The following is an 18642-nucleotide window of genomic DNA, read 5'->3' as shown; positions in this document are numbered from 1 at the left end:
TTATATGCTGAACTACTGTAAAAAAGGCAAGATACCTAACTCTTCACTGACATTTTTTTTTCCAGCCACAAACATTCCTGCTTTTCACATCTCACTGGAGCAAGTCATTGTTTTGCCTTTCACAGGTGACCAGAAATATTGCCCCCAGCAGCACCCCTGGAACAGCAGTTCAAAAGGTTTGCTTTGCATTGGCTGCTGAGAACAAGGATCACCTCAGTAAAACACTGATAAGGAAGAGTGGAAAGTGTTTGCAATGAGAAGCATGACATGCACAGAGTTTCTGGGCAGCCTCTTTTATTCCTGATGGGTATGGCCTCCTCTGTGGTCACTGAGGCCCTGAAACCTTGTGTGAAGTGCAGTCCCAGGCAGGGTATTTAGTTCAGGCAGCTGAGCTTTTCATTGCCTATCTGGAGCAAACAGAGTGCTATTACACAAATGATCTTCTCTAAACCAAACTCTATTCTCTCAAAGATAAGAACCAGAAACATAAAACTTTCCAATGCTCCAGTAATTTTGTTGCTTTTAGCCTGTTATGACATGCTTGATAAGATGCTTCATTCTTTTCATTGTTGTAGCATTTGCAATCTTCATCTATTCTTCATGGCAGGTACAAGGTGATCCACACTGAAATGCAATCCTGTGTGAAGGAAAGATTGCAGCAATTCTAGTTTTGCCTTTTTTCCTTTATCTGTGTGTCATTTACCATTGCCAGCAGCCATGAAAGCTGGTAAGAGTGGGCACACACAGAGACAGCTTCATTGGGTTTTTTCCCACACTCTTCTGCTTTAAAAGTGTCCAGGAACACATTACAAGCTTTGCAGTTAGTCAGAGTGCTCAAACACAACACTTGAACCAGCTCATCTTTACAGTTCAGCACTGCAAACTTTTGTGTGCATTCAAAGGTTTTGCAGCTGTTCTCTCTGGGTTTGGTATTAACTTCATCAGAACCAGGGGACTGCTCTGCACAAATATGTTCACCTTGTTCCACCTTGCTCACTGCCCAGAGTACAAACCAGATCCCTAACCCAACTTTTCTTTGTTAAACACAACTGCCAAAAATCCTGCCTTGGTATTTTGCAAACATTGGAGCATGACACTGATTTAAAAAAAGTCTCAAAGCTGAGAGCACTGTCACTTTTCCAAGACTGAAACTAAGAGTTGACTATGTTCACATTAAGATAAAGCTGAAATCTCACACATCACCTTGCAATTCAAGACTTGCAATGCTCCACTGACTTCTCAGCTCCAGGTGTTACCCTGGCCACTCTCCTTCTGACTCAGGTGCAGGCAAAAATCCTTTAGGCCAATCCCACAACCAGAATCAGGACTTTGTGAATATTGACACTTTCTGCAAACCCACAACCCACTCCACACTCCACCTGATAGTACAGGATCCCTCTCAGGCTCTATTCCATGGGTGTTCACATTGAAGTGATGCCATTCCAACAGTTGGAAAGAATAACAAAATATTTTTAGCCACAATTTTACTGTTTTTTTTTTAAATGCCCTACACTTTGCAAACAATTTCTTTGCAGAAAAATAAGTTACCATGCAGACCTTTGACTGACCTGCTGCAGCTGGCCATACACACTCTTAGCTAAAACCCCTTCCCTCTGGCAGCTCTCTTACCAAACCCAGCATGTTTCTATCCTACTGATCACATCAGAAAAGATTAATAGAAGGATGGAATGTCTACTCCTGATTTTTCCTCTCCAATTCCAATACTGTCAAGCAATACCACAACTCCAGTCCCTTGCTCTCCCCTGTGGGCTCTCTGGTGTGGCTGCCCAGGGATGAATGACAATCCAAACCTAGAGCAGCCCTTTCTAATCTCTCATTATTTTTTTTTCTGACCCAGCAGAGAAAAGTCTGCATCCAGGATGACAGGAAAAAGCTTAGAGGAAAGCTCAGCATATGGCAGTAGTAAAATACTTAAGAACTCCAGAAGGGCTTTTAAGGGCAGAGCTCCACCAGAGCTCTTATTGTCCATTCTATTCTAGAGCAACTTGGGCTTTTCCTGACAGGTTCCTATTGTGGCTCATGACTTTCTGCACATCTCAGATAGGAAGTAAAAGCAACAGGGTGAGGAGGATGATGTCACTCTCTTGGACTGTCTGGTGAAATGCATAAAACCTGGGATATTTGCATATTATAACGTATACAGAACATGCACACTGTGTACATGTGCATAAGGACAACCTGTAACAATACAAAGATCTAAATAATAAGCAATGTATTTGACTTGGTTCAGTACCCACTAACATGCCTAAAAGGCAGGAAAACTTCACTGCTGTCAACAAAACTACAGGCACAGAAAACCACTGTAGCAACAAACAAGAAAGATTTTACAATTACAAATTCTGTATAAGCTTACTCTGCAAATATTCATTTAACAATACTTGTAGACTGAGAAAGAAAAAAGATGAAACCATCAAAACCCCAGCAAAAAACCCCAACCTCTCCCACTCCCCAATTCTTGGGGCTAGTCTCTCCATGTATTTTAAATTAGGCAGAAATGAGCTGGTTTAATTCATAGTGCTAGTAGAAGAACCAGCAGTAAAAGAGCCTCTTTGACACTATGAATAAACCCCACATACACAAAGATAAATAGAAGGGTGCTGCATGCAAAACGAAACAGTGAAGACTGTTAGACACGTGTGTATTTTATTAAGAGGAATACACTTACCCTACATCAGGAATAACCACATAAATCATGAGGCCTCAGTTCACAACCATTTAACAATCTTCTATAAATACCGACTAAAAATATTCACTTTAAACACATTTGGTTCCATTCACTTCTCAGTGCCTATAAATAATCTCTCAGTCAAACAGGAAACCAATGCTGATCCACAGACTACTCTAATCAGTCCACACAAATCACTCCTTGTAATTTCAATAAAATACTCAAAGGATTTGAAAAATTATAAATAAGCAAAGAATTAGCAAACTCTCCCAATTGATCCTAGCTTGCAGCTCCCTGTTTAGGCACCCCCCCCCTAAAGCACAGCATGCATCAGATTTCTCAACACCTGTGCCCCAGGTGGATGCTTACCTGAGCTGCTGGATTAGATCTTCCCCTTCTTTAATGACATTGAGGGTAGCATCCAGGGTGGCTGTTTGCTGCTGCTGAAACTGCTTGATAAGCTCCTGAACTGCATCCACAGAGTCAGCACAGACATCCTCTAAGAGCTCCTTCTGCAGATCTTCCATCCATGTCCACAGCTGGCAAGAAGGGGAGGGAAATATAAATCAGAGAGGGATTGAGATTTAACCCTTTTGCTCTCTAATTCCAGATCAATAGGCATTAATTCAGGCTGCATGTTTCACAGGAAAACTGACCTAAAATTTGTAAATCCAAAAAGAAACATTTGTTATTGATTCCATTCAAAGCAAGAAAATAAGAGAAATATATTATCATGTAGTTTTAAAAAAAAATTCCATTTCTGTTTATTATACAACAATAACAAATTATTTTATTCTGATTAACAAGTAACAAATTAAAATCTCCTACAGCTGTCATAACCTAACCCTTTCAGGAGCTGAGCACTATGAGCTGTTATTAATTTTACATGCAGCTGAAGCCTGTTGCAGGACAGACCTGCAATCTTTGGCATGTGTGTATGGTACTGACTGAAGTCTAGCTGTGCCTGCTCAGCTATGCCTTCCCAGGGGCTGAGGTTTTGGGGTTTCTTTTTGTTTCCAGCACTTAAACCCCCTCCTCAAAATGCACTCAGACTCTGCATTTTAACTCTGGGAAAATCCAAACAGAGGAGACAGCAATATCACCAATCAACCCCATGCAGATACATTAATTTGGAATAGTCCTGACTACCAGTTTTAAAGCCACAATCACAGCAACAAATCACTGCAAGTGCTTAGATGAGAATTTGCAGGCAGCTGTTCAGCAGAGGTCTGGGCAGGGGCAGGGATGCCCCGGCAGCCTCTCGCTGGCTGGAAAGGCTTAAAGCCAACAGAGGTTTCCCCTTTAAGCCTCTGCTGAAAAGTGAATGCAAAACTGCACCAACCGAGCTGGCAGCCTGCCAGCAAACCTTAATGATTCCACCAGAGACCTTTCTGTGCCACGCCTGCCCCATTAACCCGCATTTTGCCGGTGTGAGCCGGAGGCAGCAGCGAAGCGCCGGCGTGAGAAACGCGGCGCGCTGGGAATGCCAAAGGATTGTCCTGCTGTCCCAGGGACTGCAGAGCTCTGTCCCACTGGGACCTTGGGGTGGACGTGAAGCAGAGGAGGACATTGTGAGTGGGTGGCAAAGAGCTGGTGAAAATGTTTGTGTTCAAAACGACTTGCATTGGTTCCCCATCCTACAGCATTTCCTCTGAGACTCTGGATTCTGCACGTCCACATTAAATGACAGGAGGATGGGGATCTCTAAAGCTCCAGCTGCCAAAGCTTCTCATAACCAGGGCCCACAACTAAGGGCAGTCACTAAGTGCTACACTATACACACACTACAGACTTCAAGGATATTACCCCGGTCCAAATCAAAATCATCAAAATTAGAAGCTGTCCCATCACACTCATGATACCAGAAAAGAGAGAGCCCAGTGCCTTTTGCTCTGTCCCCACCTCTGCTACTGACTCCTTGCTTGAGAGACTTACAAAAACAAGTATTGGAACAGATGCCTTACTTGTAGGCTTTTCAGAGTCAGCTTTTGAGTATTTTGGGTAAATGTCTCTGTTTATTCATAAATATTATAATCATAATGGCCTGCACAGCTACTGGCCTGAAACAGAATGTCTTTGCTTGGGATATTTACATATTTTCACATTCTTAGGAAAAAGGCGTAGTATAAAAAGGGAACTATTAATCAAAGAAACATATGTAAGTGCATAGGCATGAGAAATAAGTGAAAAAATGAAAACATATTTCACAAGCCAAATAGAGGGCTTTTTTCAGCTGTGGTCTGAGGTCCATGCTCTGAACTTTGGGAAGCTACCATAAAGGAAAATGCATTAGTGCCTTTATATGTACATTATACTGAGAATCTTCCTGGTTTTGATCCAATCCCTGCACCTACTCAAAGAGTAGGGACAACTAGACCAAAACAGATAAAGACCTGGTTGTTCAGGAATATTATTTCTGCTTATCAGATCTTCAAGTAATACAGTACTTTGTAAATACAGAAAAATAGCTATGAGTATAAATCATCCTTCTGTTTTGAGAGGGAAAGCCAGTAGCTTTTTAACTTCTTGCAGTTCTTAGTGCCTTTTTTTAACTTAAAAAAGCTCAGGGAATTTTCTTTAGAAAAATGAAAGTGAAATCGGGAATTTTGTTCATTGTTAGGAACCTGCTGTTTTCTTGAAATTATCAAGTTAGGGCAGAGAAGGAAGTTTCCAACCTTCAGAGGAAAATCTAATGCTCAAAAGTGTCTCCAAAACCCAACTTTTCAGAAGGAGCATTGGACATTTAAGACCTTACTCCACTTTTTGAGTAGGTTTCTAAATCTGTTTCAAAATACTTAAACTGTGTTGTATTCACCTGGAACTGCAACACTCTTTCATTTCAGAGAGCACTCAAATATATTAACTCACATTAGCTTCAGATGTTTCCATTAATGACCTCTGACTGGAAGGATTTGCATAATAAAATCTATCAGAATCTAGGTCATCTTTGACTCAGAGGCCTTTAATCCTTTAGACTCAGCCAATCCCTGGAAAACCCTAACACAAAGAATCAGTTGATATTAGTAAGATTAGGAAGATCTTTCAGAGAAAATTCACCATAGAACCCTGATTACAAAACCTCCTAGGTTATGTGCTAAAACTAATAGCACCTGAAATAAATTGCTACCAGGCCCCACTTGTGAATGCCACAACAATGAAAAGACCAATTCCATGTCACTGCAGCACCACAGTCAGAAGAGCAGAAAATCATAAAACAGAAATCACATCCTGGTTGTCACTGCTCAGGAAAATCAGTTCCTCTTAGGATGTGATGTTTCATTCCAGTGCAAGTATTTGACTGATTAAAAAAAAAAATCCTGACTATTAAAGCCCATATCACTGGATATCTTGTGCATTTCCAGTCCATGCTGTGACCTACTCTAAGCTAGATAGATTAAACCAAATAAACTGTTCCCATTGAAATCTGACACATAGAACAGCACAACTTTTATTTCATATTTGCAGAAATTGACTTATTTTATTTTTACCATGAACAAAATTTGAGAGCACTTGTCCCATTTACATACACACTTCCTACTATTACTAAGGTACCATTTGATCCTATACAGGGAGCACATGTAGATACCTGCAGATATTCCAAATATAGAGGCTTTTCCACATCCACCTGTGGTGACTTCCACTACATTTGCCATTCATGCATGTGTCCAGAAAAGGAGATAACCTCAGCACTACATTACTTAACAGGTGCTAAACAAACAAAAGAATCCTAGAAAACAATACAGAAATATCACAAAAGTAAGTTCTGTTGTTTCTTCAACTGATCTATGCTTTGGTATGATTAATTGGATATGGAGAACTCAGTGCATTACTGGTAGCACCTGAATTAAGTTTATCAGAGATCTGACACAAACCTGATTCTTGCAGACTACGTGTCAAAATGTTATAGTTGTTAGCTACAAGAAGTCTCTGGTAAATCTCTAAGATATTAATGCTGAGGGCTCATAATAGCTCCACAATTGAAGCTTTGTTTATCAAGGTTTTACACAAGAAAACTAATTCTTTGATTACTAGAACAGTGGGAAAGAAGAATGACACTCCTCCTTTCTTTTGGGGTAGCATCTGGTGCCCCTCATGCATTTTGAGAACTTTTGCATCTTTCTTGAATATGAAACACAGGCAGTTTCCCTCCATCTAAGAGACAATACAGCTCTTTATTCCCAGCTACTTCATCTGATGAAATACCCTTCATTTTGCTCAAGTACTTAGTGAGACCACTTAACTGGAGGTCTGAAGGACACCTGTGCCTGTTACCTAAAAATTAATGCTTTTGACTTAGAAAAAGGAACCACTTTAAACAAAATCTAAAACCTAAAGAGATTACTAAGGAAATCTTGCCTGCATGATTGAAATAACTATTAAACACCCAATGCTTGTATGCTGCTATTTGTAAAAGACAGAGATGAGTTATAATCCTCTCAAAAGCAGTTTAAAAGCCCTGAGTTATGGGAGCAGTGCAAAGAACCAGTTCAATCCAGGAGATTTACTGCTGTACAACATTTTTGCTAGTCTCCAAAACAAGGATGTTAATAGAAATAAGCAACTTGCCCAGGTGTATGTTCTACCCCTTTTACTATGTCAGAGAAGCATCATGTACTGCAGGGCAGGCCACCAAAGGATGCTCGTGACAACTAAGGAAGAGAATATTCATCACAGCAGAAAAGACTAGAGAAGAATGCAGAAGAATTCAGAACATGCAGGGATCCTGCTGACACTCCATGAATTGCAATGTGAGTGTTCAGAAAACCAAGAGCAGGCTGAAGGAAAAAACCCAAAACACACAAGCAGATCTGCTGCAGAGACAGATGTCCATCAACCCTATTTCCCCCTGCTACTATGCCAGGCTTATACCAGCCAAGTCTATGGCAATAATATTTAGCTTTGTCATGATATGCACTAGGAAGTCACATAGATCCCAGGTTCAGGTTAATTTATGGCAGAACTTCAGTCTGCACTTGTGTTAAGGAATCTGAGTGCTGTTGTGCATCCATCTTAACTGCACAGCCTTTATTAAATTGTCCCCACACCAACATGGTGGTGAAGATAAAACTTTACATCACAATTAACCTTCATCAGCTGATATTTATTCACACTTAAAATGCATCCAGTCCTGTTTCAGTTGAAAGAACTGGAAGCATATTTCAGCAGCATTGGCTGAAGTCACAGTCAAGCACAAAAGAAAATGTCAACAGAAAACAAAGTCTGTAATGATGAGCTGCAGAGTGACCTCATGACACCAGCAAAGTGTCAACATACTGGCAGCACACCTAATAAAAGGTGACAGGATGGGATATGACCAGACACTACATATAAAATGCCACAATATACAACTTCCATAGTAAGACACAGCTCATGAGACTCCCTGTTGCAAGACCTAATGTTGCCAGATACCACCAAACTGGTTGGGAAGAAATGACAAGTGGAAAGGGAACATTCTGTGAAAAAACCCATCTGATCTCTCCCTAACCTGTTTCTTGCTTTTTTTCCTTTTCCTTGCCAATTTCTTGACATTCATCCTTGTTTGGGCTGCATCTGGTGCTTCTGTAGGCTCAGGCTTTTTAATTAGTAACCTTGCCTATGGCAAAAGGATTTGCACTGCCTAAACATCTGATGCTTTTTCCAAGTCCTGCATGGACCAGATTGCTATAGCACAAAATAATCTCCTCTCAAGGGAAACATGATTTGGGTAGCTAGGCTTACATCAGGGGGTGTGTAGATCCCCAGCCCAAGGTCATGTAAATGTAATTCAGGGACTATTTGATCTAGAAGAGAAAATTGATTTATAACTGAAGAATCAAATGTACATGTTCAATGCTTCTTCTGCCAGCATCAAAAATTGTAAAAATATGTTCATCTTCTAGTATAATTTTAATATGTTATTTGTAATTAGGAATCTGGTTGTAATTAACTTCAGTAACTGTAATAATCATGTTCTGCACTTGATCATACTGGCTTAGAAAAGTTCTTCCTACATTGGAAGATTTACTGTTTTCCATCAGTATGATTCAGAACAATTTGGTGTAGGAGAAGCTTCCCACGCTACAAGTGCAGCAATCTACTAAAATAAATGCAGGTACCATTACATTCTCCTGTATATTGTTCATTGGTTCTAAACATCATTTCTCAAATTGAAGCTGCAGCACCTCTTCCCTCAGTGCTTTTTCCAGGGACTGGCTGTATCTGTCACTTGCAGCCTTACCCTGATCTGCTTTGAGCATTTTTTTGTAACTTTGTGCACTATGCCCTGGGAATCGCAGAAATAAATACTTTGTGACAATTCTGAATCATTCTGAAACTTGATCAGAACTGGAAAAACTGCATGACTTTTCTTTAACCAGTCAGTCTTGTTGCATCCATAGACTTCAGCCACTCCATTGACACTATTTTCAACTAGTTAAATAGAATCCTAGTGCATAGTTGTACTTCAGGTGAGAGATAGAACGTGTCTTTAGAGTGATGAGTGAATTACAGGAGTGTACCTGTATGGCTTTGATGAACATTTATTCAGTACACAAATTATTGCAGGCACTGGCTGGCCACTCCATTGCCTTTGTACACAGCACTGAAGCCCACACACTGGAACTGGGAGAAGCACATCTTGCTCAGCTTCAGGAAATCAGAAGGGGCAGAAATATGTCCAATAGAAGAGTGTTTTATGAGAGTTGGCACATCCTGTTTAAAGATGCTCATAAAACTCCCTTTTAGCTGCAGCACTGTTATCTGGAGAGAGAGGCATACAGGCAACGTGCAAAACATATGCAAGGGCCTCAAAAGCCAAGGAAAATATTTGAGTGGAGCCACTGGTCTGTGACAATGCTGGTGAAAAGCCTGAAAAAAGTGGATAACAAAGTATGAACTTAAATGAAGTCTACAGGAATCCTTTGGCTGGCACAGAGTGGAAGGATGGAAAGAACTTCTCTTCCACGCACAGGTTTGACTTCCTGACATTTGGTTAGTGTGGCTGCATTTACAAGCATTTAATTCTCATTACTTTGATTCTGTCTCTTTTACCAATCTTTTGCCATCACAGATGGCAGAATTTTATTCACTAGTGGTCTGGCTGTGCTTCAAACTCCCCTGCTCAAGAGCGGGATGTGCTGCCAGAATACCACAGTTCTTTTCTTTCTCAGCTACTTAATCCTTCATGAAAAAAATTTGCTTCTGGGCAACAAATGGACAGGAAAGAAGGGCACCCTGTACCACCCCAGCTGTCCTGGTTCCCTAGATCTTTGACAGCTTAACAGACACAATTTAGCTCTGCAAAAAATCCAAAGTTAACGACTGGTGAATGTTGGCATTTTGGTCCAGGCCACAGTCCACCCTCTGCAGTTGGAGGGTGATTGCTGATAACCCAGAGTGTACTTTGATACAGCTCACACAAAAATAACACTTTTTATAGCAGCAGAGCCCTCCCCACAGGTACAATTATCAGAATGATAAGCTGACAGGTGATTTGCCTTCCCCAAGGAATCTGCCACCCAGCCAAGGGAGAGCACACACATTACTGCATGGGCACCTCTGGCAGTTCACTTCTACCACTAATTCCTGCCTGCAAATTCACCTCTGGTGGGAATAGAAGAATATTTAGGAACTGAGCACTTCATAAAAATATCAAACAAACACAAAAAACCAGCAATTACTTAGAATCACAGAATCATTAAAGTTGGAAAAGACCTTTAAGATCACTAACTCCAACCATCCATCCAGCACCACCACTGCACAGATTCAGCTCCCAGCAAAAATCATGCTCACACTAATAGGAGGCATAAACTTGATGTTTCACAGCCCTGCTGTGAGAGGAGAGATACTTTCAAAGTTTGATTTTGCATGCTCTTGTGCATTTATTTCAGCTATCAATATTATTCTAGTAAAGGACAAAATTTCTAGCTTTTGAACAAGGCATGTAGTGCTTCATTCTAACACTGAAAATGCTGGGGTGTGGATTGGCCACTCAATGAATATTTTATGTGGAGTGAGACAGTTTGGGACATTTTAATGTTTTATGCTTTCCTATTTCTTTTAAATCTGGACATAATATGAGAAAAGGAATAGAAGTGCTGTCCAGGACAGAAGCAGTGTGTTAGACAAAGACGTGTTCAGGGAACAAGACCTTTTCAGAACTTCCAGAAGTTGCCAGCAAGTGGAGTAGCTAAACTGAAATCCCCAGCATCACAAATCTTTATTATCAAGCTCTGGAAAGTCAATATTAGCAGTAAAAGTCAAACAACAAAATTTTAAGTTCAGTAACATTAACTTTGATTCCTGTTTCAATTCACAGTGAGTGACAGGATTACAGGATACATCCCAGAACCACTGTCATGTTTGCTCCATGATTAACTCTGATACATTCTGCCAACTCTTCTGGTGGGAGTCAATAGCAGCTGACCTCAGTCCCATGAGCTTTCTGCATCCCAGCAGCTCTGCCTCAAAGTGAAGAACAAGCCCTGTCAGAATTAGTGATCTACACTGAAATGATCTCCTAATCACAATCAGCAACTCAAGCAGAGAAAATTTAATTTCACAGGTCTTGGTCACCAAGCAGAATTAAGTCAGCAGTGGCTGCAATGAAACAGTTACCCTTGCTGACTGATAGGGCAGACCCACTCCATCACCCAGCTGAGTAACCCCACTGATGTCTGTGGGTGACCAAGGTGACCTGCTGACCACAAATAACACAGGTCATAATACAGGAAGCTGTCTGGCACTCAGTGGCCCAGGACTTAGCTCTCACTTTCTCATGGCCTTATCAGACAAGATTTTCAGAGTGAAACTTTCCATACCAGGTGTCTGCCTAAGGCTGAACTTGATGAATTTTGAGGTAAAAGGGCCAGAATGAGAGGAAGGGACAAAAAAGGTACTTTGCCTGTGTTAGTTTTATTTCTGCTCAAATGAGATGCTCCAGACCCTCCATGCTTTTAAGCAAGGGTTTGAAATTTTGCAGGCCTTGATGTCAAGAATACACATTATGTCATTCATGTGAACATTTTCCCAAATTTGGTCACTCAGAAGACCTCTGCCAAGTTCCAGTTTGCACATGTTCATAGTAACCTGTTAGGAATCTGGCAGTTCCTTTTTCTCAACATTAAATATTTTTTGAGAATACTCATCCCCCATTCTGTGGGCAGGTAAACATGGCAGGTTGCACATGGAAGTGCCTGCACTGAGCACCTCATCATCCTGCTCTTCTGACCCACTAAAGAACAGCAAAGCACAGGGCACATGGTCTGAAACACAATTCTCTGCATCTCCATTTTTAAAATGCTGGACTTAACACAGAACTGGTAATCTGAGGCCCATTGAGAAATGAGAAACCTAGAGGTGGTAAGACATGCTTTTCATGCCCCAAAGAACTATGAAACAATTGCAGAACTGTTTTATAGTTTAGTTAAGGCACATATAGTATAAATGGATCTAAATTTAGTGAAGTTCCATCTCATTCTTAAGTTAGCAACTGCATCACCAACCAATACAACAAGTAACACAACCTAAGTCATCACTTAACTATGCAAGAGGATTTAAAAAGGCTTTAATGAAGTGGTCATAGTGCTTTATCCAATCTACATTTTCATATTTGGAAATGTAAAGTACACTGCAGAACCTTAAGTACAAAACTGCTAGACAGTAAAATATTAAGATTCAGACAATGAATTGCAAGGTGTTTTTATTATGTTCCTTGAGGGTTTTGAGTCTTCAGGGTGTGATTTTATGACACCTACAACCTCTTTTCCAGGAAGCTCAGAAAATATTCTCTTTTAAACAAAATTAAATGCCAGCCAAGAGTCCTCTATCATCATTTGAACCTAAAGCTGAAAGTTCACAGAAAAACATCAACTACCATGAGATTTGTGATAAAAGTGCAAGATCTGACAATCCTGACAATAATTGATTCAGATTTGAAGAAAGAACCTAAATTCAATTACACTTAATCCTGAGAGAAATTATTCAGGTAGGAGTCTGTTGAATGCATTTATCCCAGTGATAATAATTTATAACTTTACCCTGCCATAAAGATAATTGGATTTGATTCCCACTGTACCAGGTTTCTGCTCATACCATCAGAAGTGCCTTGGTCCAAAAGTGTATGAAAATATTGACTACAAACTAGAAAAGCATGATGAATGCTGCAGGACAGTAGGACACACAAATTCTTGTTTACAGGCATGGCAATAGGACATCTACATTACTCAACAGTTATGGCACCAACAATCACTTACAGGACTGCTTCCAGTTTATGCCTCTGAAGTGTTATTACCACAGCAAAAAATCCTCATTTCAGCCTATTGTATGTATTGTTCAATAAGGTCACTTAAAAAAAACATCAAAATTGTTGTTATGGTTAATTGACTGTGGTTTTGATATTCCTTCAACAGCCAGTGTTTAGCAGAAGGGATCCTCTTTAATGCTTTCACATGGAATAAGTAGTGATTCAAGTCTACTGTAATATAAAAAAAGCCACTCTAAACTTCCATTACCCATGGGGATATCTACATTTAAATGACTCCCTAATTCAACACTACCTATTGTCCTGAAGAAAATACAGGAAGACTGACTACAAAAGGAAACATTTCTTTGACAGGAGGAAAAAAGTAGGAGCAATTTAAAGTTTCTCAGGTGGTGGGAACCTGAGCAGTTGCATGTGGAGATGAAGAGGGAGGCAGAGTACAGGTGAAGCAGTGAAAAGTCCACAGTAATGAACTCATCCACACCCGGGAATTACCACATCAGAAACACAATTCACCTGTGCTAGGAAGACTGTCACAAGAAATATGTTCATTGCAGGAAGACATTTAGAATATTTCCAAAAACAGATCAAGTGTCAGACCAATTCTTTCTACTTAATTTTCACCATTTTGTCTCAAAAGATTAATACAACATGAAATAATGAGAATTTGTGAAGCTTAGATAAAATATGGCCTCTAGGCCATAATTTCCTGCATGAGCGCCAAAAAAATATGAAGGGAATATTTTTTAATTTCCAAGGACATAAGAGAAAGAGTTGTTCATAGTTTAATAAATAGTTTTAAGAACTACAAAGGATCCAATTAATAATGATGGGTATTATTAAGTAAGTGAAAACGACTTTAGAATAATGTGAAATATGTCAGGTGTTGAACAGGTTAACATGGCAACCAAAGTGCTTTCTCCTCACTCCAAGACATCCCAGGAGAGGTTTGGATGGTCACACAAGCGCAGCCTCAGGCCCAGCCTGGCAGGAGGAGGGCAAGGGAGGACTGTGTGAGCACCAGGACTGGAATGGCTCCAGGTAAATACCAGGATTGGAGCTCAGATCTCTCACTGCTTTACTGCTGCTGCAGCAAAAGGATTCTTTGCCTTCAAACCTGCTGTGATTTAAATTGATCTGTTATTATTAAATTTACCTGCTTTATTGTTCATATTAAGAATGGCAATTACATTTCCATTTTACAATACACAAGAAGGGCCAAGCAAGGCCGAGCAATGACCCATTTCTACCTAAGCCAATCTACTTACAGCATAAAAAGACAAATACAGAGACAAATGTGTTAAGGCTCTGCTGTTGTGGCTTTTTGCCCTGTGTATCAATTCTCCCCAACAGTCTTTTGTTGCTTCACTTGGTCTGTGGGGATTCCCACAGCAGACAAACACTAAACTCATGATGGACACTCCTGATGTGTCCACCTTGACTCTGCTGCTGCCCCAGCAATGCTCCAGCTCCCTTGGCTGTGCCTCTGGGGAGGGAGTCACAGAATCATAGAATGGTCTGGGTTGGAGGGGACCTTTACAGGAGAGAGGCACCCAGAGCCTGTCTACTGTTGATCTCCTTAAAAATGACATGAATTAATTGCTGAACTTTGCAAAAAGGCATCACAAAACCAACCTGTCTCATGGGAAAACATTAATGAGGAAAAGACTTAACTCTTAACATCTAGAGAACAGCATTGATGCTATCAAAAAAGACTGGTTTTTAAAATAATTTTTAAAAAGTGTGATTTTTTTATACATCTGCATTTTTATTCACAAAAAACAGAGTTTATTAACACCAGGTGTGTAGAGCAGGCAAACCCTCTTGTTGAAGAAGAACAAGAGTATAATGCACTGCAATCCCAATCACTTCATACAAGGAGGCTTTATTTCCCAAAGCCAAATTAGGCTACACAATACCAGTGACTATCGTTTTTTTTCACTAGTCATCACCTGCAGAGGTGAATCAAGGTTAATCACAGCAGGAAACTGTTATGAAATAATTTTTACTGAGGAAATAACCAATTAAGTTTCCCCAGTGGCAAACCAGCATATTTGCAAGTGTTTGAGCAACTCTGGGAACAACAGTATTATCCACAAGCTGAAAGTTAACTATATTTTAGTATATTGCAGAAGCAGGATGTAGAAGAAAAAACTTTATGTACCAACAGCTATAATGTACATGCTGTAAATTCCATCTTCCATACACATATAAATAAGTGTATGGATGTACCTTCTACTTCAGGGGCTCCCCAACACACTGAAGCCTGATACACACAACTTGTTTGTAACATCAACAAGCACAGGCAAAGCTTTGAGCTTCTCTGAGTATCTTCCTGATCAAGTATGCTTTTGCAAACAGATGTTGCAGAGCATGAAAACAACCATCCTGACTAATTCCATCTCCCTCAGCAGAAACCCTATCTTTAAAATTCACTCACCACTGAATGGCCTTTGGACTGCAGAAAATGTGAAGTATGCTTTAATTGCATCCCCAGTGGCCTCCCATTTGATGTCCTGTCCACTGTATCTCCTCTGGCAAGTCAGTCTTATCTCTGGATATTTTTCAATTACACTAAACAGCATTTATTCAGGTCCTCACTGATTCACTGTATCAGTATGTGGCTGTTTTTTCTTTAGCAGTTGTTTTGAAAAGTCAAGTCTGCCTCATCAAACAATGTAAGATTTCTAGTAACACATAATGATATTGGATACATTAATTAACAGCACATTTAAATGGAATCCTCAGAGGATCATACTGCTGGTATGTTTATACCAAAAGTGTTAATATTAACTCACGTTCTTACAAGAGAATTCTTGCTTTCTAACAATACATTCTAGTTGTGATTAAGCACCACTATATTTTAGTGTGCTGTAACATTCATATGCTTCATTCACATTGTATTTCCTCTTTACAACAGTTACTCCTGTGCATGAAATGAACTGGATAATATCAGCCCTGTGTGGTGAAAACTCCTTTTCTCTGTGATCTGAGTTTTCAGAGACAGCTTCTTGCAGCATTCTACAATATATAGCAAAATTCCCTCATGCACATCTTACCTCTTTGGTGTGGGTATGGAAGGAGACTGACATGTCCAAGAGAAGTTTCCTCTGTTCCACCCTGCGGACAAAGTCCTGGATCCGAACTTCCAGATGCCGGGCTGCTTTATAGATCTCTTCAGGGTCACATTCCCCAGTCTGAGCCAGCTGCTCTGCAGCCTCCAAGAGCTTGTCTGCATTGGTGTATGTATTCTACCAGCAAACAAAGCAAAAAACACAGGATGAGTGATACAGCTGTGGCAAGTAAACCCCTGAAAGAGGCTGTTTATCTTTAAGGCATGAAAGTGAGTGATTATCAGAGTTTTAAAACAACAGCAGTATTTCCTAGTGGCATTGCCATCTGTGAAAGGAGAAAGTATAAAGCCACATAGACTAATGCCTGAGTACATATGAAATGATTTCTTATTTGAAACACACCACCCCAACCCAATCCTGCCAGGCACAGCAATAGGACTTCCCATTTGTTTATTTCCAAGTTCCCTGCAATTTCTCAAAGATAATGCAATGAAGCAAGTGGGACTCACCAGCTCAGAAGGCTACAGTGCCTCACATGACACTCAGCCACCAGCTTGCTGCAATGACCTCCCAGCTGCTCTCACACTACAGCATTAACCATGCTAGCCAGAGATGTCTTAGCCCCAAGAAATATTTGCCTTTTACTGGCTTTTGTGAGATAGACCATGTCCTTCAAGCTCCTTCTATGGTTTTTTCCTCTTGTCTACGGTTCTGCATCATATTTCTAGATGGAGTGAGTCCATGTGATTTACTTGCAGCTGCCAGTATGCAATGCTCATTTCCAGTTTGCCCAGGGCATGTACCTACCCTGCATTAGACAAGAATTTGAGCACTGCACTGTCCTGAATAGGTTTATGCCACAGCCACAGCCTTTATGATACGAGGTGTATGACTCCTATTTTATAGAGAGGGAATTGAAGAACCCAGAAGCAAATAAATGTACCCAAAATGTGCTAGACTGTCAAGTAAGTGAGGGGAACTCCATCCAACTTACCTCAGGTTTCAAACTCCCTGCCCATCCTTTCTATTTCACATCTTTGGAAAACACCACTCAACTAATACACCAGAGAGTCTCATGAATAACAGGAGAAATGGAAAGTAAGTGCAGTCATCTTCTCCAGAACCATGGAGCTATGCCTTAGTCAGCTTTGTTTAGCAAACTAAACAAAGACAGCTCTTGCTATCATATAAAAGCTTTCTTCACTCAAGATGAGGCCAATAGCTCTTTGGTATTCAACACTTAACAAAAATAAGGAGAGGCAAAGTTATCAGCTTAAGGGTGCTTCCACTACTGGGCTAGATCTTCAGAACTTCTTGGCATTGGCTTGAGGCTGCTCCCACTGGGAATTTTAACCTCTGCTTCAATAGCAGAATTGTAGTACCTTCCTTAACAAAATCCTCCTCAGTTTAAAAATGCATTAACTTGATGCATATACACAAAATACCTCTGAACACTGTGGACACACACATAGTTCTGAGCATTACATTAATACTGTCAAAAATAAAAGCCATGAATCAAGCCATGTTGTTCCTACTTAGATAATATCCTGCAGCAGTCAACAGTTGTTATTTGAGAAAATGTTCAATACAGAGATGGAGCATTGACCTCCAAGTGTTTAATGGGGGAAAATATTTCCAGTTATAAAAAGCAAAAAGAAAACATCTCATTCACTGTTCATTTTCCCAGTTTCTGAGGGCTGACTATAAATATCCGGTATTTGCATTTCTCCTGTTGGACTGCAAAGAACATATTTGAGACAGTTTTGTTACCAATAGTAAATTTTTATTCCCTCACTTTCAGGCTACTGCTATAATGGTTAGGCTGTTAACAGCAGCAAAATTTTATGTTTTAGTAATAATTTTTTGGAAACCTCTTTAGCTGAGAGTTTGTAAAAAATGTTCCATTTAATGTGATCGGAATTAGGGTCCAGTTTCACTTAACAGTATCCTTTCTGAATGATCCTCTTCCAATAGTATTTGGAGCAGATGCCAAAGCTAGCACAATTTTTCAAAGTCTAGTCCACTCCAGGATTTTTCACACATTACCACCACAACAGCTCACACACCAGTCCAGCTCCCAGAGCAGAAGACTGTTCCTGCTTTTATATGTATTATTTACTGCACTAGTAAATGCCTTCCCCCTGTCCTTGTGGCACAGATTTGGGACACAAAAGAGTTTTTTTGAAATACAGTATGGACACAGATTTGTTGCATTTGTCCCTAAGACATTTAGGTCCATCTCTGCTGAAAGCCATTGCAGTTTACTGACTCCAGCAGAGCTATGTTGAATTCCCTGTGGATGAGACGAGTTCACTGATACAACGACCAGATGTAAATACACTGCTGAAAAGGCTGCAGGCTGGAACCTGGACTTTGGGGGAGAAAGAATGCAGACTGGCCTCAACATTGCACAGACAATAAAAGAAGTAGCAGCCCCTTTGCATTGTCCCAAGGCAAAGGGGATTTTCTGCAGGAAAGCTGCCTGGGTGTGGAAGGAGCCACACTCAGTGTTTTCCTTGGCTGTGACAGGCACTGTCAGCATACAGGGATGCTTCCCTGAAGAATGCATTCCTAATTTTGGATGTGTTTGAATAAATGTGTCATGCACAAAAGGCTTGGACACAGCACATTTTGAGTATGGA

General features: G+C 40.3%; 1 protein-coding gene across 11 annotated transcripts in view; it reads right to left on the bottom strand.

The window, feature by feature from the left end:
* Positions 1 to 18642, bottom strand: part of KALRN (kalirin RhoGEF kinase) — a 457536-nt gene that overhangs the window by 175419 nt on the left and 263475 nt on the right. For all 11 annotated transcript variants that reach the window (XM_079310809.1, XM_079310810.1, XM_079310805.1 and 8 more), the window contains exons 11-12: positions 15986 to 16177; positions 3056 to 3225 (exon numbers count right to left, since the gene is read on the bottom strand). In XM_079310809.1, the coding sequence (XP_079166935.1) occupies positions 3056 to 3225; positions 15986 to 16177 (362 nt within the window). The remainder of the gene's footprint in view (positions 1 to 3055; positions 3226 to 15985; positions 16178 to 18642) is intronic.

Source organism: Erithacus rubecula (genome assembly GCF_903797595.1).
Source record: "Erithacus rubecula genome assembly, chromosome: 8".
Lineage (NCBI taxonomy): Eukaryota > Metazoa > Chordata > Aves > Passeriformes > Muscicapidae > Erithacus > Erithacus rubecula.
This window is presented reverse-complemented; position numbering and strand designations above follow the sequence as displayed.